This window comes from Cyprinus carpio, chromosome A16 (assembly GCF_018340385.1).
Source record: "Cyprinus carpio isolate SPL01 chromosome A16, ASM1834038v1, whole genome shotgun sequence".
NCBI lineage: Eukaryota > Metazoa > Chordata > Actinopteri > Cypriniformes > Cyprinidae > Cyprinus > Cyprinus carpio.
In genome coordinates, this window is record NC_056587.1 from 6,207,611 (window position 1) to 6,231,715 (window position 24,105).

The window sequence follows — 24,105 nt, forward strand, 5'->3', positions numbered from 1 at the left end:
AAGACATTCAAGAAACATCTTTTAGGTCCCGTGACAGATCAAAAAAGTGCTTGGTTTGTCAATTTCATACTTTTATTAGTTCAGAATACAGTACAAATGTGGAAGGAAAACAATTATAGCAAAAATAACACGCGACCGTAAACACGCGCACATTCACATATTTAGAGAGGAATTTAGAGACAAAAAAAAGAGACAAAAAAAAGAGACAAAGTACTAGTAAATGGTAAATACACATGGAGGCTAAACCATAAGTGTTCAAATGGTCAATAACAGCTTACTGAATTTAGCAGTATTGTGATACCAGCATGAAAATGAGGCAACTGTGAAACATGATGTATAAAAACACAGTAATAACAAAAACAACAAATCATGCATAATGTGTTGGATTTGGTCATGTAAGATTTTTTTATGATGGGAGCCATCGGTTTATTCGGTTACATCAAATACGAGAACAAGATAGTCGAGGGAAACAGGTGCATAGAGAAACAAAACAAAAATGTTTCTGAGTTATGTAAAAACAGATGTAATTCTCAAAATGATATCAGCGCTACCTTAAAGCCAAAATAAGTGGTGTTAGTGAGACAGTAGTTGCTATCATAAACACACACACACACACACAAAAAAAATGAAACAAAACAGAACCTAACGAACTAAAATGGTAAAGGTGGAAACCTGGAATTTTGTGCAGTAATCACAGGCAATGGTGACTGTTAAAAATTCAACATTTCAGAGTTCAGTTTGTTCAGTACAGTAACAGTTATTTTTAAACAAAAATTATAAAAATGAACTGTTCAGTTTTGTGATGTTGAATTAATTCTGCTCCATACAACCAAAAGATCCTGAAGCCTTAGTGATGATAATACCATCCATAATCCAGATGTTTTTAAAAAGCTTTAGCTACAATGTCATACACTTGATCAGTCAACTGATGTGGTTTACTTTGGAAATACTTTTTCATCAAGCCGACCTACATTTGTGCAATCGCTAAACACCTCTGGCAATATAAGGAATGAAAAACCACTGAACTGATACTGGCTGTGATAATCAATGCAAACTTACTCAGCTGTATCATCACATATTTTAATCAATATGGTTTAGGACAAAACGAATGTGCTTCTTAAAATATTTGTTCATTTACAAGTAAACAGTTCTATAAATGAAGCATGCCTGACAAATACACAAATCGCGTTGTTCTTTCACCTTTCCCTGCCTTTGTTTTTGCTTCTTTTACATTTGTCGTGACTACATTTCACACAGAGCCCTTCTCAGCAACTAAAAGGTATGTTTCGGAAAGCCTTATTTAAAGTGCATGGATGGCTATGGATACACAGACTTTACGTCTCACCTCAGTAGTCAGCTGTGGTACAATTTATGGATGTTCTGAGTTTTTTTAAAGGCATGCTGGGAGTCGTACAGCTCGCTGAGCTGAGACGGCAGTGCAGTACATTACCTCTGCACCGAATCAGCCACTACAGTAAAAAAAAATCAAGCCAAAAAACAGTCCTAAAAATCACTTCTCTAACACTTTACATATTAATCTAGGGGTAAAAACTGTCGTATGTAACATTCAGCATGGAGGCACTAACACTGTGCTCACACATCAATCCCTATAAGAAAGACACCAGGGCAAGCTCTGAATAAGGCCATTCAGAAAAAGCAGCAGAGCTTTGTTCGAGAGACGACGAAACTGTCATTGAGCAAACATGAGGAAAATGAGAAAATGACAATGTGAAACGTATGAGAGAAGTACAACGCTCTCAAACACATACGGTTAATGCATTTTCAAAATGCATTTGCGCCAACTGTGTGTCTTAAATTTGGTTTAGGTTTGTGGCAAGTTCCACCAATCAGTTTTTGGCCTGCTTGGCACGTTGGGTATGGCATTTCATGCACAGAATTTTGCCATCAAATGGATAGCAGCCATCAGCGTCTGCCTCTATGGAAAGGGGGCGAGCACAATCCTGCAATGAAAGAAAGTTAACATGTTTTATTTGAAAGTTAAGAAGCATCATTTTTGTAATCTGCGGCTGGTTCAAATAGGTAAAGGTCACAAATGGAAGTGTCTTCACACCTCACAGCGGTAGCACTTCAGGTGAAAGTTCTTCTCTAAGGCAACAACCCTGACTGTCTCTTCACTTCCAGGGTCGGGAACAATCGGCTCATTGCAGCTTACACAAAAAGGAGAGAAGCGTCTGAGGGAGAAAACAAGACGAAGTGAGGTTAAGATATATAAAACTTTTTTTTTAAACATTGTATAACATTTTTAATGGGTGTCTATTCAACTTCAGGCACTTTTATGTCCCAAGTGTTGATTTTTATTTCTATTCTTTTAAAAACTTTTTAGTGTTCACATTAAAACATTAATTTACATTAACCTTTCTATTTTAAAATGACTTTTGTTTATAGATTTTATTGTATTACTCTTATCATAGTCAGACTTTCATTCTTAAAATATGAAAATCATAAAAATGACATTTTCAAAACATAATACAAAGTCAGAGAGAAATATATATATATATTTCTCTCTATTTCTCTCTTTTATTATATATAAAAGCCTTTTCAATATATATAGTGTGAAAATTATTTGCATAAACTTTTTATACAAATGCCCGAATTGCATTATTTCCACCACACTAAACAACTTTGCTCCAATAAAATGCTCATAAATACCTCTAAATAAAATCCTAAAAAAAAAAAAAAAACAGAGCAGTTATTTATCAAGGAAGTGAAGAGAGAAAAATATGAGATGTGATTAATGAAGACAAAATGTAATATTACTTGTGAACAAATTTTTGTCCGTCATTTCCAATCTGAGCTGTAATCCAGCTACACAAAATGTATGAAAATACTACTTATGATTTTAATTTAGGATCATTTCATATTTCTATTTAAATACTTTCCACCACAATAAAAATAATTGTCTCTAATAAAGTGCCCTCAACAGTAGTGTACTTTTATAAAAGCATGCCTGAGGTAAAATATGAGACACAGTAGAGTACAGAAATATTTTGTGCATCACTTTTAATCATGCTAGTACACAAAATAAAGTGTGAAAATACTATTTCATTGTATTTAAGAAGATAACTAAGTAATGAACATGCAAAAACATAGAAAAATTAATTCCCACCACAAAATGAAACCCAAATTAAATAAACTAATTTCGAAATTTGTGGTTTAAGGAAGTTTCATTTTATAGGTCCAAAAGTGTGCATATTTAAAGAACAACCCATATTAAATCTCACCGGTTTGTTAATGACATTGATGACTGACTGAATGGGATAATTAGCTCAAATGCTCTAGAGTATAACTGAGAGATTTCAGATTTTCTGGTGACTGGTCTGTGATTTGGTGATGGCTCACCGATGGTAATCTTTGACACAGTAAGGGTTGTTTTTGTCATCGGTGATGAATGGAGCCCCCTCTAGGGTGCAGCCGCAGGTAGTGCAGAGGAAACAGTGGGCATGGAAACACTGGCCCACCGCCTTCAGGACACGATCTGTGATCCGCTCCCCACAGCGGGAACACACAGACAGAGAACTCTGGAAACACACAAATCACACCCGAAGACAAACAGTAAGAAAAACAATGCTAATGAACAAAATGGGTGAACAATGTCTGAAAACAGTTCCCATATGTTAACAAAATATGTAAAATAGATAATTGCATATCTATAATCTTCTTCTGATTCCAAAAAATCTTAACCAAAAATATGTAATTTTTAACATGTCTAAACAGGTTTGCCTCACCATGTAGCAGTCCTCGCACTGAGGCGTTCCGTCACGGTCGTAGAACTGCATGCCCTGTAGGGGGCGCTGACAGCTCACGCAGCAGAAACAATGAGAGTGGAAGAGTTTATCCATCGCTCTTACTGCTGGCTGAGATCTAGGCAGAGCCTCTCGACATTTACCGCACACCTCTGAAAGAAACAAAATGTTCATATTAAGAATGGAAATTAGAGATTGTGGACAAGGAGTGATTTATGAGGGAAAGAAAGGTTAATTATGGAGCAGTAAACACAGATTAGTCTCTAGGGTGATAACTGGGTGACTGGAGAGGTCCCTGTTATGCTTTAAAAGGTCGCAGTTCAACAGCACAGCCTCACTAATTGACCCTTAGCCCCGCCTTAAAAACATTCCTGACCAATCTTACCTACAGCAACTCTAGCCATTCACCATATCAGTCAGTTATAGAAGAAAAAAATCCCATTCATTTTGATCTGATTTTTAACGGTAACTTATAAGCCTTTGAAGACAGATCAACTGTGAGCTATGAGTCTGTTAATCAATGGTATTTGCTTTTTTCAAAAGAAAGAAAAAAAAAGACATTTTTCAAATTATCTTTTATGTTTCACAGAAAAAAGAAAGTCCTACAGGTTTGAAAAGGCACAAATGTGAGTAAATGCTCTCTTGAATTTGAATTTTTGGGTGAAGTAACTCTGATCAAATCCAAAACTGATCAAAAAGTATTTTTAGCTTTCACCTACATACACCTCTAAGCTACAAAGAAAAAAAATCCTCAATACTGACAAAGACAGAGTGAGAGATCATTACAACACTCTTCCAGAGAGATCCAGACATGGGAGAGGTGAGGCGCTGTCCTGTTTAGACACTGATAATAGAGTAATAAACTGAGATAGAGAAGCTGAACACCTACACAGACTGATAAAGAGCGAGGGAGACGGAGAAAGAGCGAGAGAAGTCTGGCACCATCGCACAGGCAGTGAGGTGGAGGTGTTAAACAAGAGCCATATGGACGTCTATGACTGAGGCTTAAATTACCATCAAAACAAGGAAATCACAGAAATTGGAATAAATAAAAAAGATAAATGAGATCACAAGGGTGTGGGTTGTGTACACAAGGTGGAGGTGAGTGTGTGTAGGAGGAGAGCTGATAGTGTTGGTGTACCTGTAGCTGGAGAGGTGTTCACAGGAGGATGTTTGTCCATGTCTTTGATCAAGTCCTTAGTCATTTTCTCCAGCTCGTCTACTTCTCTCATAGTGAGAGGAGCTCCACGAGGACCTGAACCAGACCCCTGAAATACAACACCATCACAAATGACTCTTCAAACATTGTTTTTTTTAAAGATCACTTCAGTTTTACATCTGCAAATTTCATATTTTTTTAAGCAACGTAAAATTATAATTGATTTTCACTGAAGTCTTTTATGTTCACCGTGAACTATTATTACAATTTAAAATAAGTTTCTATTTGAATATATTTTTAAAATATAATTTAATCTGTATTGGCAAAGCTGTCTTTCGTGTCACATGATCTTTCAGAAATCATTCTAATATGCTGATTGGGTACTCAAGAAACATTTCTTCTTATTAATATTTTTTTTTTTTTTGTGGAAATCGCGATTGATTTTCAGGATTTTTTGATGAACAAAGACAAAATGATCATAAATGTATTTGAAATAGAAATCTTTTGTAACGTAAATGACTTTATGGTCATGTTTGATCAATTTAATGCATCCTTGCTGAATTTTTGTTTTCCACCATTCAAAATCTAACTAATATCTTATTTGCACATTAAATGTATTGTCTTTTATTTTATGCTTCTCTTTAATCATTTATTGCTGCCTTTACACTGCAAAGCCAGTTCTGCATCACATCTTGTTTCTGCCATAAAACATAATGCACCTTGATTGTCATGATACCAAAATTAAAGACAGCTCTAACACAACACTGCATTCACTAAAATAAAGCCTAAAACCTAAAACCACAAAACTAGTCTTCTACCACTGAATAACGGTACTTTCTTCACGAAATATCTTTATTTCCCAGTTACTAGAATTCTTTGTGATTTTGTTACCTTACATTATCTTCAATTATATAACTGCATCACATTACAATCTAAAGCAGACCCACCTTCGGTGGAACCGTGTTTCCTGCTGGTCTGTTGAATGATGAGACGGACGATATTTTAGGCGCAGCAGAAGAAGGCGGAGCAAAGCTCTGCTGACTGCCAGTGGGAGATGCTTCAGAGTGATTGAATGTAGGTGCAGGGGCAGGAATATTCGCTGGTGGAGGAACAGGGGCGGGAGGGGCGGCAGGTGGAGGTGGTGGGAAAGAGCTTTGGGCGGGGGTTTTAACAGCGTGGTTAAACCCTCTTGCGCCTCCAGAAGGTGCTGGAGTAACTGTTTTGGATCCAAAATTTGAATTCAGCTGACTGGGAGGGAAGTTGGTCTTTGGAGCAACAGCTGGGGCTTTAGTAAATGACTGGACAGGTGCGGGGGCAGATGCGGTGTTCTGATTGGCCGGTCGTGTTCGGGCACGTAGCTCCTCAGCCCAAGGGGCAGGGGGAGGACGATCCTGCAGCTCAGGAGGGGGCAGAAAAGAAAGGGCAGGCTTAGGAGCGGTCACTGGAGGCGGTGCGGGCTTTGGCGCTGATGAAAACTGGCTAGGCAACTGAGCAAACAAACACAAATAGAGATACGTCACACATCTGATGGGGAAAAAAGGAACTTAAAAGTCTTACAAAATCTCTGAATCAGGGTTCCTCAATTAGTTTTCGCTGAGGGCTGAATTCTGCCAAATAAATCTATTTATTTTAGTTTTTTTTTCCATCAAGTTCATTTTTTTCCACATTGATTAATTTCAAATTTTATTTCATTTAGTAAATATTATGTAAAATGTATCATATTATTCACCACTGCTCTTTTACTGTATGTAAAAGAGCAGCATGAACATTCTGCAAAATATCTGTTATGCTCTACGAAAGAAAGTAAGTCATACAGGTTTTAAATGACATGAGGGTGAGTAAATTATGACAGAATTATAATTTTTTTGGTGTAAACATGAGGGTGAGTAAATTATGACAGAATTATAATTTTTTTGGTGTAAACCATCCAATTAAGGTTTAAAAATGAACGAGAAATAGCTGAACCTTGAATGTCAAGATTACAACATCAGAGGTTAAAGGCTCTGCGTTTACCTTTGGATTGAAAGGTCCGCTGGTCTCCATCTCTGATAACATATCGGTCAATGAGCCCAACTGCCTGTCAAAACTGGTCTGCTTCTGAAACAGCCTCTATGGAGAACAAAACAAGAGACAATATAGGAGAGAATATGGGAGAATAAAAAAAAGATGAGTGAACAACAAGAAAGTGTAAATCAGCCATGAAACCAGACGTAGTCTTAAAAAAAGAACAAGAGTATATAAATGTGAGGCAATAAAAGTGTGGGACAGAGTACAAAACAACTAAAAAAGGAATGTGTGAAAGAGAAAATGACAGGGTCAGAGCTGAAAACAATCCAGAGAACATTAAAAGTTTGAAGAACAGATATAAATAAGGATGAAGGAAACTGTGATTATAATTAATGCCTAGTTAAAGTCATTTGATCAAATTATGTGAACATAAAAGGAAAGAATGCGCGTGTGAATCCAAAATAAGACGGATGATGCTCAAGACTGAGAAAGACAAACAAATTACAGTCTAGCTGTTACAGAAATATGCGCTTTCTATGACAAATAACTGCACTGCTCCACAGTAGAAATGAAAGAGTCATCAAAGAGCCAAAAACATACAAAAAATTCACAAAAAGTCAAGAATTACAAACAAATAGAACAATACTTGAACAGAACTATAAATACATAAATCAGCATCTCATTAATAGAAAATCTACATTTAAATAAAAAACAAAATTCATCAAGATGTCAACTTCAAACTGTTGAGTCAATAAAACAGCTTGTAAACGAACAAACTGTTGAGTCAAGTTTTACGTAACAGACACAGAAAGCCATAAATAAGAAAAAAAATCAGATGAAAATAACTCTAGAGAACTTTGTATATGATTATAATGTTAAGATGCCTAGTATTTGTCAAGTCATTTTTGATCAAATTATGTATTAGGGCTGTGCGATTAATAAAAGTAATAAAATCACGAATTTGCGCGTGTGAAATCCTTTATAAAATAATCCGCGGGCCCGACGCAGATGCTATGCTCAGACTGAGCAGCGCACTAAGAGCGCGAGAACAAAGAGACATATGCCTAACTTTCACAGTCTGTGATGCGTATTTTTTCCGAACTGTAATACAGAAATACACTGCGCTTTGAACTAGAAATCGAAAGGTGAAAAAGAATGCACTGCTCATAGTAGTGAAATGAGAGAGAGAGAGGAGGGAAAAACACGTTTTAAGTGCGCGCACTCACGACGCTTCTGAGCACGCGTGTCTGGTTTTGTGACAAAGCAAAGGAAATGGATTCGCAATCCCCTAGGCATGATGGTTCAACAATACTTGCTGCAGCAACCTCACTACTGTTACGACTGCACGGAGTTCGTGTGTTCATAAATATCATAGGCAACGCTATAATGAGCTCTATGACCAATACCATGGCAAAAAAAAGGGAAAAAGAGCCCTGACAGTTATTTTTTGCCATAAATATTTTGTTTGACATCACTTAGTGATTATTTTGACATGTTCTACTTTTGATAAAGCTGTATGGTGTCTTTTGGAAATATGTTTCAAATTTATACTGAATGCAAGCAGTGTAATTTAAATATCTGTATATGACTTAGTTTTTATTTGAGTGTAAATTTTAATAAAAAATTAATAAATATTTGTTTTTTTTTTTTTATTTATTTGATATTTAGTTAATAAAAAAATTAAATTCACACTCATCCATCAAATAAATAAATTAAATTCAATATCATTTTACCAATAAAAAAATATAATTTCAGTCTCAGTGTTCCAGTAAATAAATAATTTTGGTTTGGTCAAATTTTGATTAAAAAAACTTGTCAAGATTAAAATCTAATTGAAATCAAATCAAAAAACTTGTCAAGATTAAAATCTAATTGAAATCAAATCAAATATTTGGAAACCTACCTGAGAGCTGACACCTGCACTTGTCCCAGGGGGAGGAGGAGGAGGAGGTGGTGGTGGTGGTGGTGGTGGGGGGAATGAGGCAGAAGGTACAGAGGTTAATTCCTCAGGAGGTGCTGGGAGGTTCAGGTCTTCTGCAACTGGGGGCGGGGCTGGGAATGCAGGAGGAGGGGCATCGGATGCAGGGGGTATGATTTGGCATTCTGGAGGAGGGGCTGGAAGCTCTGCATCATCCAGTGGAGGAGGAGGGGGCGGAAAGTCTAATGAACAGAGGCAGTGAACTTCATTACACTTGCACCAATTCACAATAACAAAACAATCCCTTTCTGCATTGTTCATTCACCTCAACACAAAGCATGATAGCATAGCTAATCTGCATACTGCACCTACATTAGCATCCAGTACATTGTTGCTACAACTATTTAGATCATCAGGACTGGTATTTAATGGACAACACAGATAAGGAATATGCCAGACAAAAGTAAAGACAGAAAAATGCTATTTTAATCCTTTATGTCATACTTGGTTGTTTATACACTTTTAACACTTTGCTCTAAAGCGAATATTTTTCCAGTCATGCCTGAAAATGCACTCTGTTGCCAAGAGCACATGTTGTTATTCTGGTGAGGAGAGAATTACTACAGTTGTGCAATCTGTTACAGAAACTGCTAAGATAAACAAAGCTTAAGTCTGAAAAACAAGTCGAGTGAGCTTTCTTATATAAGCACCTCACATTCAATATATAATAAAGGATTAACCTATTATTGATATCATAATGAAGAAAACTATTATTATTATTATTATTATTATTATTATTATTATTATTAATAATAATATAATTTATTGAAGTTAATTTCATTTTTTATATTATTTTATCATTCAAAAATTTAGTGAAGTTAATTTAATTATTTATGAAACTAAAAACATATTTAAACACAAGCAGGGTTGGGTATCATTCAAAAATGTTCAATATCGATACCAATACCTTGTCATCAATACCAGTTCCTGTACGATAATAATTTTATGAAATCCATTTTAACATTTATTTTGTGAGCTTGTTGGGGTTTTTAAAGACTCAAAGACTCATCTCCTGAGCCACTGCACAAAGGAGAAAAATGTAACCAGTGCAAATAGTTTTAATACAATTCAAATAGTTTTGAGTTTCCACATCTTTTAGTTCACACTCGTGCATCTTGGTTTCAAAACGCATAGCTCAGACAGAATCATCGTTTCTTTTCATTTTACACTGATTAACTGATGAAAACTTCCTCGTCATTACACTTCTGTACATAAGAAACCCAGAAAAACATTTCTATGGATGTAACATGAAGCTAATAAACACACGATTAAAATAGTGTATGATTCAATGTGATTTTCATGAGATTCTGCCTATTTTCATAACATATAGTGTGTTTACATGAGAAATGCTAAGCAGGTGTAGTGATTAGCTTGATATAAAAGGCTACAAATATAGCATATTTCAGCAACATAATATGACCAAAACACACATTAGATCGCAATCGGAAGTTATTACAAATATGAAATTTTTTAAATGAGTTTTGAGTAAAATCATAGTGTAAATCTTTTTATTCTTGTAGTCTAAATAGTGTAAATCTTTTGTTAATTGTCTTGATGCTACAGTGTACACGAATGGTCACCTAACATGCTTTATCGGTCGTGTAATGTGGACAGAGATCTTTTTTGACACAAAGAGGAAATGCCAGTATTGCATGCTTAGTGGCTCACTGACGTTGATGAGATTAAGCCCTTAGGCATCGAAATTTGATACCGAACAACAAGACATTTTTGGATTCTCAATGGTATCATGGCAATACGGTCGGCACCTAAAAAGTATTGAACTGGATACCCAAAACACAACTTAGTTACAAAGTAATTGTTTTACTCGTTCTTCACCTCTTCCCATCACATATCAGATCGGAAAAGCATTTATTTTCAATAAAAATAAAGGAAATATTTTAAAAGTGGAAATAAAACGCCTCATTAATAATACAGTGTTTATTGGGTATGGTTAGTGGTAGGTGTAGGGAGGGATTTGTCCCAATAAGGTGGCATCCTTTTAATAATATCAATAAATATGATAATTTACACTCAATAAATTATTGCATACTGTTTTATAATGTACTACAGTACTGATGTATAAATATATGCCACCTAACTACTATTTACACTTAGCCTATTGCTAAATAATATACTGCTATTTTGGTGTAAACATAATTTACACATGCTTATAAGAAACGGAGCAATTTCAAGAGGGTCCTCGCACTGCGGTGCTCGGGCCCTAATAATGGTAAAAATCCTCCCACTCATTTTTTTAAATTATCCCAATAAATCATAAACAGTCTCTCCAAACGAGCCATTCCAGATTTCTCCCTACGTACACATCATCGTAGGAAAAAAAAGTCCCGCCCATTTGGAATGCTCTCTGCCCTATTAGTTGTGCAAAGTTTGCTACAGAAAGAGGGATCAATTAGCTAAAGCTACCATTGTCTCTTCCTGTTTTCAATGATGCTGCCTTCACGTGCTACCAGAATGATCAGAAATAGTAATGTGGTAGTTAAAAAATGCATATGAAAGCAATGTGAAGTCGACAGCATGAATTTGTTGAGCTCATAATCACAAGTGGAACTAATAAAGTTTGTGATAGCACGCAAAGACACCATGAGACCAGCTATATTGTTATTTTCATTGCGCTGTGCATAATTCATAAATGCGCATTTATTATGCACAATACAATCAGATGACTGACTTTTAAACCAAGCACGGTTTCTGTAAAGACAACAGGCTTGTACTAATAGTGGAACGTTTATTTGCAAAGCCATCTTGAAGCTCCGCCCTCTTCTGAGCTCATTTGCATTTAAAGGGATAATCAAGCTTTATTACAGACTCCGGTTCTAAATTTAAATAACAGGACAACATATATAACCCACAACATCTATCACACACAAATATACAAACACAAAAATGGTTCGTTTTGGCTCATAACCTAAAAGTTACATTTTCAACAAGCTATTAAAATGATCAGACATCAGAGACTTATTTTACATATAAAACAGTATTTATAGAAAGAGTACATTTCTACGAATTTGGCACGTGTTCTAAACTAGATTTTTGAAAGGCTTTTTTTGGTCTTATATTAAAAATTACACCCTTCATCTTCTATGGAAATTGCCTTACCCTCACAAAGAGTTGAAGGGGGTGGGGGCATCTCTCCAACTCGTCCAATTACACCACTGCTTACAAATGACGAGGGCTGTGATGGGGCCATCTGTGCTTTGGGGCGTGGAGGAGCGACAGATGCAAACTTTTTGGGTTGGTTGTAGAAAGAAGGAGCGGTAACTTTGAGAGTGACAGAGGAAGTGACCACCATAGGCTTGCCGGTGCTAGAGTCAGCCATCTTGATCTGAAAATGACATTATTAAAATATTAGTGTTACAGTTCAAACTACTATTTCTGCTAAGTTAATGTCCCAAAAACTAATTCAAGATCACCAAGATGGATCTTTGGCAGTACAGCATGTGGAAAATCTTTTTGTAAGTGGTCTATGGCTTTGGTGTCTGAAACAGTTTTGCTAATGCGGAATCGGTTTTCAAAAGAGCCACCCACCTGTAAGTAGGTTAGTCAACCATCTGGGTTCAATTGGAAAATGTTGCTTTGAAACACCCTGAACATGAGCAGGAAACTCCTCTTTAATATTCTTAACATTACACATTAACATCAAGCTGGTTTATATGTTACAACTGATGCTGGAGATGAGCATCTGAGTTCACAGTAATTACAGGGAAGTAAAAACATCATGGTGAACAATGCAGTTCCCCGTTTCATCATAAATAAAGTTCCTTTCTAAACTAAAACTAACGTGAATAACTTGCAAATGGTTCTAAGTCCAACGAGATTGAAACAGTTCTGAAAATGTTCAGTGTACACAAATGCTTTGCATAACTTGGGTGAGGTTTAACAAGGAAATCCTTAACCAAAATTCTGGAAGAGTGATTTTCATGAATTAGATACATTTCACTTCTCGTTATGTAAATATCAGGTACTTTTATATTAACTATGTTTACTTGTTTCACATCCTCATTTGTTTAACTTGGTTTCATATCCAGAGAAAAGTCTCACTCTCAGAATTCAAAGTTCAATAATTAATTTCTTAAAGGGATCACACAACACTTTTTGTTTTTCATTATTATTATTTTTTGTCCCCTGATGTCAATTTATAATGTTATTAAAATGAGTGGTTTACACATTTTAGTGTTTTCACCATTTATCTAAGTCTTGTAATTAAATGGTCAGTTTTTGCTCCTGCACCTTTAAGAAATGCCCTCTTCATATGTTAAATGAGCAATACTGTTTTAACTGCCCATTCTTCAACAACAGCCTCTCTGCAAAAACTCTTCATGCTCAGGCCACAATGAACATGGACCTTGTTAAAATAAACCTCATGCACTCATTCCTACTTTTGGGATGCAGCAGAAGGATATGCAGAGCCGTAGGTGCTACACACAACCAGCTATAGCACAAAGTTTGGCAAACTTTCACATGTTTTACTTCACTATAGTTCATCTGGCGTTTAGGTATTTTGGTACCAAGTGGATACTTAAATGTAAAAAATATAACAATACCAGTCATTCAAATGCATATTATATTTGCAGTGTTGTTTTTGAGGTGTTCTGCTTTGTAGCCAATCACAGACATGTCTGTTGATCATGTGAACGCAATGGCCAGCTACAGGTTTTTATGTTCTTCAGAATCTGCTCAAAACTTAAAAAAAAAAAAAAGGTTTTTGATCAGCTACATGAGCTTCTTTGTCCTCACAAATCAATTCATTATAACCAACAAAGTGTAAACATGGTATAAATAAGCAATTCTTTGTGTAGTGCATTCCAGTCTTTAGTTTCATAAGATGCTGTTATAAAAATTAAATGTTTTGAGTTCTGAGAGTTTAAATAAATTTTCATAGTACAAGTCATTCTTTTAGGTCAAATGATCAAGGAAAATATTATTCGTCATGATATAGTACCCCTTAAAATAATGGACTTACAGGACACAGCAGAACACAGATGGTCAAAATCACAGTACAAAGATACAATGTGCTCTTGTTGGCGGATATAATTTGTGTTTTCATTGTGTGTGCACACAAGCAAGCTCTCCAAACAGAGGTTATCAGGGCTGAAGTCATACCATGACTTTCCCATTACGGGGCCTCGGGGTACAGTCAACTGAGCTTCAACTAGAAACAGTATAGAGTGCTTGAGACACGTGGATGTGATATACCGCAGAAGTGCTCTCATTGCATGAGCTAAGTGCAAATATTTACCTCAAGCATGGTTGCCATTAAAAACGACAGCATTACCTCATTCCTCTCCTCCTCCTCCTCCTGCCACCGCTGAGGCAAGTCTCATTTGACCCTATATGACTAAGTCATTACTTTTTTCCCTCTTTAGTTCTCATAATACAGCCAGTGAACCATATCAAAGACTCCTACTTTGAAAGTATGAATTACGGATGATGGCAAACACTTTAAAGACATCAGATGCAGCCTGTTCTGTCCTAGTCAATTATGTCTCTACTTCAACCCATTGTGGCCTTCCGAGGCAGATGATGTATACAAGGATTGCATGACTAAAGCACATCTTTCATTTCTAGCTTTACTAATTGGAGCCATATTTTTGTTATTCTATCTTGATTACCATGTTATGACCTGCCAAATCATGTTATTCTAGGTCAGCTAGGAAAAAAACATGCATTGCATGGCAGTCCACTCTCATTCTCATCGTTTCAGTTCAGTATTTCAAAAAGAACTGACACCATCTCATCTGAAATGTGCTCTGTAGAACAACTGCAAGAGAACCTGAGTGAAATATTGAAATTAACTCATCCACTTTGAAAATGTTATGTAACAAATAGGAGAACTAGGAGTTTTCAAATTTTTATAGCAAAGCAGCTCAGTATAAATGCATAAACAGAAAAATATTAGGCCTAAGCATTATTTCATAAAGACGTTTGTAAATTCATAAAATTATTATACAATAAAATTATTACATTAAATCAAATATTTATGGTCAATCTCATGATTTCTATCCTGCATTAAATGAATGAAAACATAAAAATGTTATAGGCATGAAATTATTATGTTAATCTTAAAAAAAATATAATAATAATAATTGCATTCGGTTGATCAATGCATGTTAAAGCGTCTCAAACTCAGAGCATACGCAGAGATGGAGTTTGTGTGGAGCAGCATTTACTGCAACAGAGCCGCTCTGTGACACTGTAAACACACAGTACCGTGTAGGGCTGGGCGATATATCTAACGATATGATCTTGCGCATCTAGTCAGTAAATCTGGTTCCGTGATTACCGCTAAATCGCCAACACCTGCTTTCAAATGGAGAAGCATTTAAATGGAGCGGCATTTAATAGACAGAGACGTAGATCACTGACAAGCTACGCAATATCGCGTTCATTATCGAAGATGATTCATCTGCGATAATGAACGCAATATTGCGTAGGTTGTAAGTGATCTACGGCTCTGTCTATTAAATGCCGCTCCATTTGAAAGCAGGTGTTGGCGATTTAGCGGTAATCACGGAACCAGATTTACTGACTAGATGCGCAAGATCATATCGTTAGATATATCGCCCAGCCCTAGTACCGTGTGTCATAATTTCAGTTTTACTTCGATTTACTTTGACTGTAAATTCGGATTGGATGAGCCCCATTCAAAGCCATTTTAAAATAGCTGATATATGCACAACTGTGATCATACATCAACTGAATGGTAGGCTACATTACTGAGCCATGCTGCACTACAGCAGTCATAAACAACTCTTTGCACTTCACGTTGTGCCAAATTAACACCAATTATTTGCAAGTTCCTCCTCACCCTGACTTGTTTGGGCCATGTCCAACTCCCACGTGTAAATATTGCAAAGCAGTTCGGTCCACCAACAACCATGCAAATCTACACTGGCAAATGTTTATCAGGGGGAGTAATTATGAATCATTTAGCAATTGAGTCCCACACAAAACCACAACCACAAACTCCAGCGGATTTCATGTTTTGGCTTGAGAAGAAGAGCTCCAGTTCACACAAATATTCTCAAAATGTCTGAGTTAAAGATCTCTTCTGTCCTACATTCATGACTGATTTAAGACACAGTTGTGACAGTGAAAGATGCTTTGATGTGGTCCACCAAACCATCTCCAAATCCGAGAAGCTCTTAACGGATTCTGCATAACCATAAGTGGAAGCACAGTTTAAGACCAAAAAAAGACAGGCTAAAAAAAGAGATTTCAGACTATTTTTAGTCCTCAGGTATGAGTGTGCAGTGAGAGGCGGTCATGTGTAAAGAGCAAATTCTTCACTTTTCTCCACTGGTTCAGATGTGGAGCTTAATAATGTACAGGTGCATGCTCTGATTAAATATTCACACAGGACAAAAAAATAAAAAAAACCAAGCCATAAACCCCGAGGTTCAAAGGTTATATATTCTTATCATGGCCTCCATCTCAAGATCAATACAAGCTTGCGGGTAGGCCTACTTACAATGAAATTTGAAGTAATCACACCTCAGCATGAACAAACAGCAATGACTTACTCCTGTGAGTGTCCTCTGCCACAAAATGAAAAGGATGACCACATCCTTAATTCTGAGTGGAATTATAAGCGTACAATAGAGAAGAGGAGCCCCACAAGTTGACCACATCTCCTGTTAGTTTTAGCGCTGGTACAACCATCAATCCATCGTTCCTTGACAATCAATATGTGTTAGGGGAAAGATTAATTCTGGCCAGCAGTTTTCTTTAGTTCAAATTAGAGATGGTCGAAAACAAAACATATCAGCCTTTTCAAAAGACTATACAGTAAAAATGATTTTTCACATGCTTGTTCATTACAGAACAGTATTTAATTTAATTTTCAATTCATATAAAAACACAACATTAACATAGAATATAAATCCATATATTTTGCCTTCAGTGAAAATGCTGATAACATAAAAGTTCAGTTTTGACCGAAGCCAACAAGGACGTGACTAAAACTGCAATTCATAGACTCCCCATTTTAAAATGCCTAACTTTACAGCAGAAAAAAAATGTGTTTACAGCAGAAAAAAAATGTGTTTACAGCAGAAAAAAAATGTGTTTACAGCCTGCTACAAAAAAAGTGGTTTTGGTCTATAAAGCTAATTTTGCCCTTCATGACAACTGTGAGGGGGGTGAATTTTTTTCTATAACTCATCCTTTTAAATTATATTAAGCCTTAAAGTTCTGCATAATTAAGGGCATAGCCACTTGAGTGACATGTGGATTGCTGCTGCTGTCACCACCGTCGAGCTAGGTGGGCGTGGTTTCAGCAACCAGCTCCCGCCTCTTTGCCCATTTTCGATTGTCCGGGAGTGACACGCGGTGAAGTGCTGCCAAGATGGCGACATCGCGCTTTGAGCTTCAAAAACACTCTTCAGGAATCTACAGGTGACGTCATGTTTTATACAGTCTATGGTTTTGACTCAAAATAACAGTAAATAATTAATAATTATAACATTACAATATTACATTAAATTATTTACATTTTACAATAATTCAAATAATTATATTTTTGTTTTTATCATGGACAAAACACACTCATTAACATCCCATTGGTGTATTTGCTAATGACGTTTAAATTAGAGATATTAAAACATCAAGACATCAAGAAAAGATCATACAATTAGTCTCGATGAAAGGAAAACACCCATAATGAACTGAAACTAAATCATTTTAATAATAGTCCACACATCAGCTATAATAATAACAATACTTTCAGAACTATTTTTTCCACCAGAGAAACAACAGCCAATCAGAATCCATCCGACTTTAAAGATCTTGAGCATTTAAAGTGGCAGACATTTAAAGTGGCAGACTACATCACTTGCTTATAATAAACAATGTCACAGTCTGTTGGTGTAGAATGGATGCTAATGAAGTTATCATTATAGTTATCTAAAGTTATTGTTCTTGGTCTGAACGGGCCTTGATGACGTTTTTAAAGAAACTTAATGGTCAAATAAAAAGCACATTAAACACGTCCCAATATTCATGATGTTGCCTTATTTTATCTCACCAGCATATCACCCCAGCCTTAGTTCTAACTAAGAGTAACGTAGGATGTTCTCTGCTTGTTGAGGTCACCAGCTGCCAGATTTGACTGGTGTGTTTGGTCTCCATGGTTTAGCTACACTGCTAGACTCTCTGATAATGTGAAGACAATACATTAGTGAGAGGAGATTCACCACATGCAAAAAAAAGTCTAACTGTAACGCAATGTAGTTCAAACCAGTCAAAACACCATCCATGGAAAACACTCTGTGACTTTCATTACCCACTTTTGGAGTTCCAGTAAAGGATTTGATCTGATCGAACTAGCACCTTCCTACATTATATGTGTGTGTGTGTGTGTGTGTGTGTGTGTGTGTGTGTGTGTGCCACAGAAAGAGAAACAGCTGCAATATAAAGATTCCAATGGCCTTACGCATGTGTCTGCATTTCATCACTTGATCAGAATAACTAAAGGGAGACTGGCTCTTTATTTATTTTTTTTTTTGCGGAAAGGAGACGACGCAGCTGATCTGGCTCCATGAGGCCTCCTTATGCAGCCTTGATGGATACTGTGGCCTGAGAGGGAAGCTTGGGAACTAGTTGAGGATCAGTGCATGAGACATGCAAACTCTTCAACACACTGGAGACATACAAAATAAATAACGGGACATGTTGAAATTGCATTGAGTATTGTTCTTCTGTGAATGCCGATTTCATAACATCCTTTGATAAAACTGTCAGCTAAATGGATAGATGTAAGTAAGAAGTCTAACACATCAGCCGTAGGCCAAAACAAATGTGTTATCGTTCCTCTCTGGCTTCCTATGGCTGTGAACTGACAGTACTTATTTGCATTGCAATTTTCTGCCTTCCTCTACAGGTGATTTCAACTCAGCTCCATCAAGTCGCAGAGTATCTGCACACAGAATATCGATAAGAGCTTACAAACTAAATAAACATTTGTGTGTTTAAATAAAGCAGACACCCATAGTTTAAGTTTTTAGGAAGTAAAAAAAAACGGCTCTTTTCACCTTATACAGAGACTTAAACAGTGTCAAACAGTGAACTGTCAACTTACCACATTGTATGACACCATAACTTACATCCTGTTTTGAAAGATAATGTCTCCTGACATCTCTGGTCGTGGACAATGACTCCTATCACAATGCTTGTCTACAATGACTAATATTAGACTAATTTCCTTTCTTAATTCCAGTTTAAACATGATCAAAGACACTTGGAATTTGGTACAGTGACAACTCCAGAAGCAGCGGGTTTCTATTGTTTTGGGTGACTGTGGTGAAAAGATTGTGGCACGCCCATGATCTGTCCGAGTTATGCTTGGCTCGCATACCAGGATTGAATATAATTACATCATGGGGGGAGGGGTGCATATAATGTGGTCATTATGTCAAAAAGTGTGTCAATTACAAGCATGCTTGTTTTCTGACACATAAAACATATTCTTGATATGAAAATATTTTATACAATGTTTTTATAAAAAGCCACAAGAAATAACCTTCTTGGTACTCATAGTACTGGCATGTAAAAGAAAACTTCAGCAAAAACCAAAATGCTTTAAAAAAACGATTAGTAAAATAATTAAATGTACTTAAGGTCCAATCATATTTAACATTGCTCTGCAAATTTTCAAGGGCGAAATCAAGTCATTTTAATAAGAATGATCTGAAATTTTGCATGAGGGCGAAAGATTTCCCCACACAGAATTCGCAATGGGCCTAAGTTGGTTATGCTGATTCACCACATCGACCAACAGAAAGCTGCTTGTTTTCAAATTGATATCGCTGTGTGCTTCAGTGGACTTTTTTTGCCAGTGAAATTACCAGTAAGTAATTCTTCATATCCAAATCCACAGACATACTTGTTTAGAACTGTTTTTCTTGTAAATAGTACTTGATCTATGATTAATTCTCTCCTGAGTCCTGATTCAGACAAGATTACTTTTTTTCCCTGAGCAAAATTATGGACAGAGAACTCTGGTGTGGTGTGGATTACTGTGATGTTTTATCAGCTGTTTGGACTCTCATTCTGACGGCACCCATTCACTGCAGAGGGACCAAATGATCTAATGCTTAATTTCTCCACGTCTTCAGATGAAGAAACAAACTCATCTTGATCTAAGGGTGAGTACATTTTCATCAAATTTTAATTTTTGGGTGATTCCTTTAATCAATCAACTGTGTCATGGTGGGCCCATATTGGTTGCTGCTCATCCAATCAGAATTGAGTCGGAACTATCTGTTTTATAATGACATCATCAACACGAGCTAGGCTGCGAGTCGTCATTATTACAAACAAACTGTTGCACTGAATATTGAGATTTTATGACCAACTTATGAAAGCAAAACTATTTTCAACAACATGATCAGTAACATTTTTGGAGGCACCATGTTGTTGATTATATCTCTTAAGCCAGTCCCACGGCCGCGTTCAGCACATATAGGGCTTGGGCGTCGTGACGTCATTACTTGGCGTGGCCGCCATGTTGATGGCCTCCTTTACTGCTACTCGGACTACTGCGCAGTGTTTAGACATACTCCCTCTCAGCCGTGTGTCTTAATTTGATTAATTAAAAATCTATTTCAACCATGGTAAACCGTTGCTGTATTGTAGGGTGTAATAGCGCAACACATAATCGCCCTTTGAAAAAAAAAATGGATTAACTTTCCACTGCTTTCCTGCTTGGAGGCGCGACCACGGAGACCAAGTGAGGTATAATATCTGAATATTAATTTATATAGCTTAAGTAAACACTGAAAATAAGGGAAATTTCCTGGGCTACTCATCCAAAAAACCGGAAAATTTCTACATTCATCTTTCTGTTGCTGTCCCTCTGCTGACAGCAAAAATTCGTGCTACAAAACTGCTGCATTTACTAAGTGAGATTGTGAAGCTATGTCTAACGTGACTTTGCTTACATTGGTGTGAAATCCTGCTCTCACAACAACCACGCTGTTATCTTAAAAAAGGCCAATATCACGCTAAGGTTGCTTTCAAGTAACGTTAAGCAAAACGATGGTTTGAAAATATCTGTTTTGCTGGAAGGGCAACTGTGTAGCAACAGGACAACAGCACAGAGACTGACAGGTCCGATGGAAGGGCTAACGGGATATTTTACAGGAAAATACTACAACGGGAAGACAGCGGGAAAAGAGCTCAAATACATGAGAACCCCGGAAAAAAAACGGGAGGGTTGACAGCTACTAGCTAAACTTTTGAAACACATAAGTTAGTTAAAAGTACATGTGAATGGTTGTTAGCACTAACGGTTACTAAACTTGCAACTAGGCGGAGTGCAGTTTACCTTTGTCCGGATTACTGTATACTGTTTGCCGGCTTTATGATCTGCAGCTCCTTAACCCATCCATTTGTGAACTGCACATGAAACTCCAATGACTTGTAGCTTCGGAACTGTTCTGAAGTGTAGGCGCTCACAAAACAAACAAGGTAGCCGAAGATATCTGTAATGCAAAAGTGCGGCAGCAACTCGTCGTCGGTGCTCCACTCTTTGTTGGGATTTTCATATTGATCCAAACCGTTAATAGTGCCGATTTTGTCCACATGATCCCTGGCATCCCTACTTAGCGTATCCCTGTAAATCCCACAACCTTTTCGCGATTTTAACATATTTTTTCTTTCTCCCAACTCTGTTTCTTCTCGTTCGACTTGCTGTATGTTTACATTCACGACGCCATCAACATGGCCGCCACGTCCCAGAATGCAACGCGGCGCCCAAGCCCTATTGAACTGGGAAATCCTAAACCACACTGGCGTCGACCAAAGGTCCGTAAATCCCATTGTCAAAATTAGGGGCTCCTCCCAGAGAAATCCTGCGTTCATGCATTACACCATTCTCGCATTAAATACTGAATTGTCATAACATGTAATCGCAGCCTCGTTCTTCAGACGCGGAAAACTTTGTGTGGCTGTTCTTGACGGTCTCTTATCAGACGAGCTAAAACAAGTTGCTTTCACCTTATTAGGATATCTTGACTGGGAACCCAGGAACAAGACAGATAATAAAGCTCCCACTGAATGAAACACAAAGTATACAGACGGTCCCACTTGACAAACTCCAGCCACGAATCTTTAGGTGGATGCATTTATGAATAAGATTAACTGCATTTAGTTGAGATTATACATGCACGCGCCCCACCCCTCACTAAATCCATGGTTATATCACACAAAACTTTCTTGACTGACGACAGAATAGTTTACAAAGCGACTATGAAACATTTTCAGAGTTAAAGTACGTTTCGAGTCCAAAGCCATACAAACAACACGAACCATGTCATACAATCACATTTCCCTTACAAATTAACGTACTACAAAGAACTGTGAATGCATACAAAGTCTGTGGTTTAGATGCGAATACAGATTGCAGTCATTTGTGACAAACCGCTGTCATTATGAGTTAGGCTGAATATTATAGAAAAGAGGAAATAAAGGCACTTACTGTTCGTTTTTTCTCTCTCTCTCTGGAAAGGTGCAGTTATGCCAAAAACAGTAACGTACAGGTTTTCTAATGCAGACACCGCGTTCTAATATTAGCCCTTTAGTTTTATGGATAAATAGTATCCCCTCTTTACGCGTATCTTTTCTTGATTTTGTCGCTTTATAGCGCGGTGTTGGCGTTAGGCACTATTCTGGTCATTCTAAGAAGCTCTCGTGGGGATGATGATCAGCGAATCTGATCTGCCCACATGAACTTTTTTTCTAATGTACCTACTTTTGACACACTTCCGGTTCACGCTTCCGCATTCTCCTGACCGCAGGAGGTGGGCCAAAATCTTAAAAGAATTTAACAAAAAGTTTTATTTTTAAATAAATGCATAAATAAATAGATATACTGTTTAAAACTAAGATAAAATGTATTTTTAATTTTAAAATATTTTAAATTCTAAATTATTATTATTATTATTTTTAATGCATTTGCTAACCATACAGTATATGGACACTTTCTGGTTGTCAGACTTGGAACGTGCAAGTAATATATGTGGTTCATTGGTTACATATAATATATATGTTACAAAAAAAAAAAGAAAGAAAGTTTTATTTGCACAACTTAATACAGGTTTTGTGGCATTTAAAAATTATTTGAAAATTATATTCAATCCTTAAAGCACCTGAAATAAATACATAAATGCCTTAACCTCTCTAAATTACTTATCTTGATTAAACCCCCTTAAGTTTAATTGAATATATAATTTGCTTTTTTATTCATTATTTTTTTCTTTTCTTTTATTGGTTACCTCACCTGTTAGGCGTAAAAGCCATTGGAAAGTGATTAAATAAAAAAGGTCAAACGAACAACAGCAGTCTTGTACTGAAAACAGCTTGGACTTACCTGTATGCCTCTTTCCTTCTCCTTCTATTCGTCTATCTCTCTCTGTAGGCCTGGAAGACTGTTTTCGATGATAACTTTTTTCTGCAGTCTCTACTCCTGTTTCTTCCAAATGCACAGCTGTTGGACCCTCCCCCTACATGTCTTCTAAAGGAATGACACCATCCCTCCGTCTAAACAAGTTCTCTCTCGTTTGTCTTTCTCACAGGTCATGCGTATTACAAACCAAACACCTCTCTCTCTCTCTCTCTCTCTCTCTCTCTCTCTCTCTCAGTCTCGCCCCCTTTGGATTCTTTAAACATTCTTTATTCTATGACATCAACCCTGCCTGCCTTTCCTTGTAAGGGCAGAGTGGGTGAGTAAGTGATTCAAAAAGAGAGCCAGAGAGAGGGAGGGAAAGAGGGAGAGATAAAGGAGGTCAGGGTTTATTAGATACAGACACATGGAATGGTTGGCAAGACACAGAAGAAAAGAGACGATAACATGCAGTGCTCAGTGAGACGATCAAACTGACACAAAACCTGGAGCCTCCCTCAAAAACAACACTTCTGAAGTCAAGATAGTTTTAATAGTCGTGGTCAACCTCTATTTTGCTGCACATACTATTTTCCAAAGCCGGTTCCAGTTTAATTCAAACAGGGTCATCGAAAAGGCATTATATGGAGAGTTCACCTAAAATCATGAATGTTTAATCATTATCTATATAACCTTATGTCAATCAAAACCCATATGAATGACTTTCTTCCATACAGCACACACACAAAAAAAGAAGTTTAACACATTGTATGAGCTGCTCTGTTCCATTCAGTGGAAG

At 36.8% G+C, this 24,105-nt stretch overlaps 1 protein-coding gene across 2 annotated transcripts; it reads right to left on the reverse strand.

Moving 5' to 3' along the window:
* Window positions 1-58: 58 nt before the first annotated feature.
* LOC109061070 (zyxin-like) lies at window positions 59-23,538 on the reverse strand. Of its 2 annotated transcripts, XM_042772245.1 has the most exons (11): window positions 23,525-23,538; window positions 22,404-22,425; window positions 12,026-12,251; window positions 8,834-9,090; window positions 6,937-7,032; window positions 5,871-6,410; window positions 4,906-5,032; window positions 3,747-3,916; window positions 3,361-3,539; window positions 2,072-2,192; window positions 59-1,961 (listed from the first exon to the last, which is right to left on the reverse strand). In XM_042772245.1, exons 3-11 carry the CDS (start codon window positions 12,243-12,245, stop codon window positions 1,848-1,850), a joined length of 1,824 nt encoding a protein of 607 aa, XP_042628179.1. In that variant the 5' UTR covers window positions 12,246-12,251; window positions 22,404-22,425; window positions 23,525-23,538; the 3' UTR covers window positions 59-1,847. The 2 variants fall into 2 exon arrangements, with proteins under 2 accessions (XP_042628179.1, XP_042628178.1); XM_042772244.1 differs by lacking the exons at window positions 22,404-22,425; window positions 23,525-23,538 and adding an exon at window positions 23,295-23,486.
* Between the last annotated feature and the right edge of the window lie 567 nt (window positions 23,539-24,105).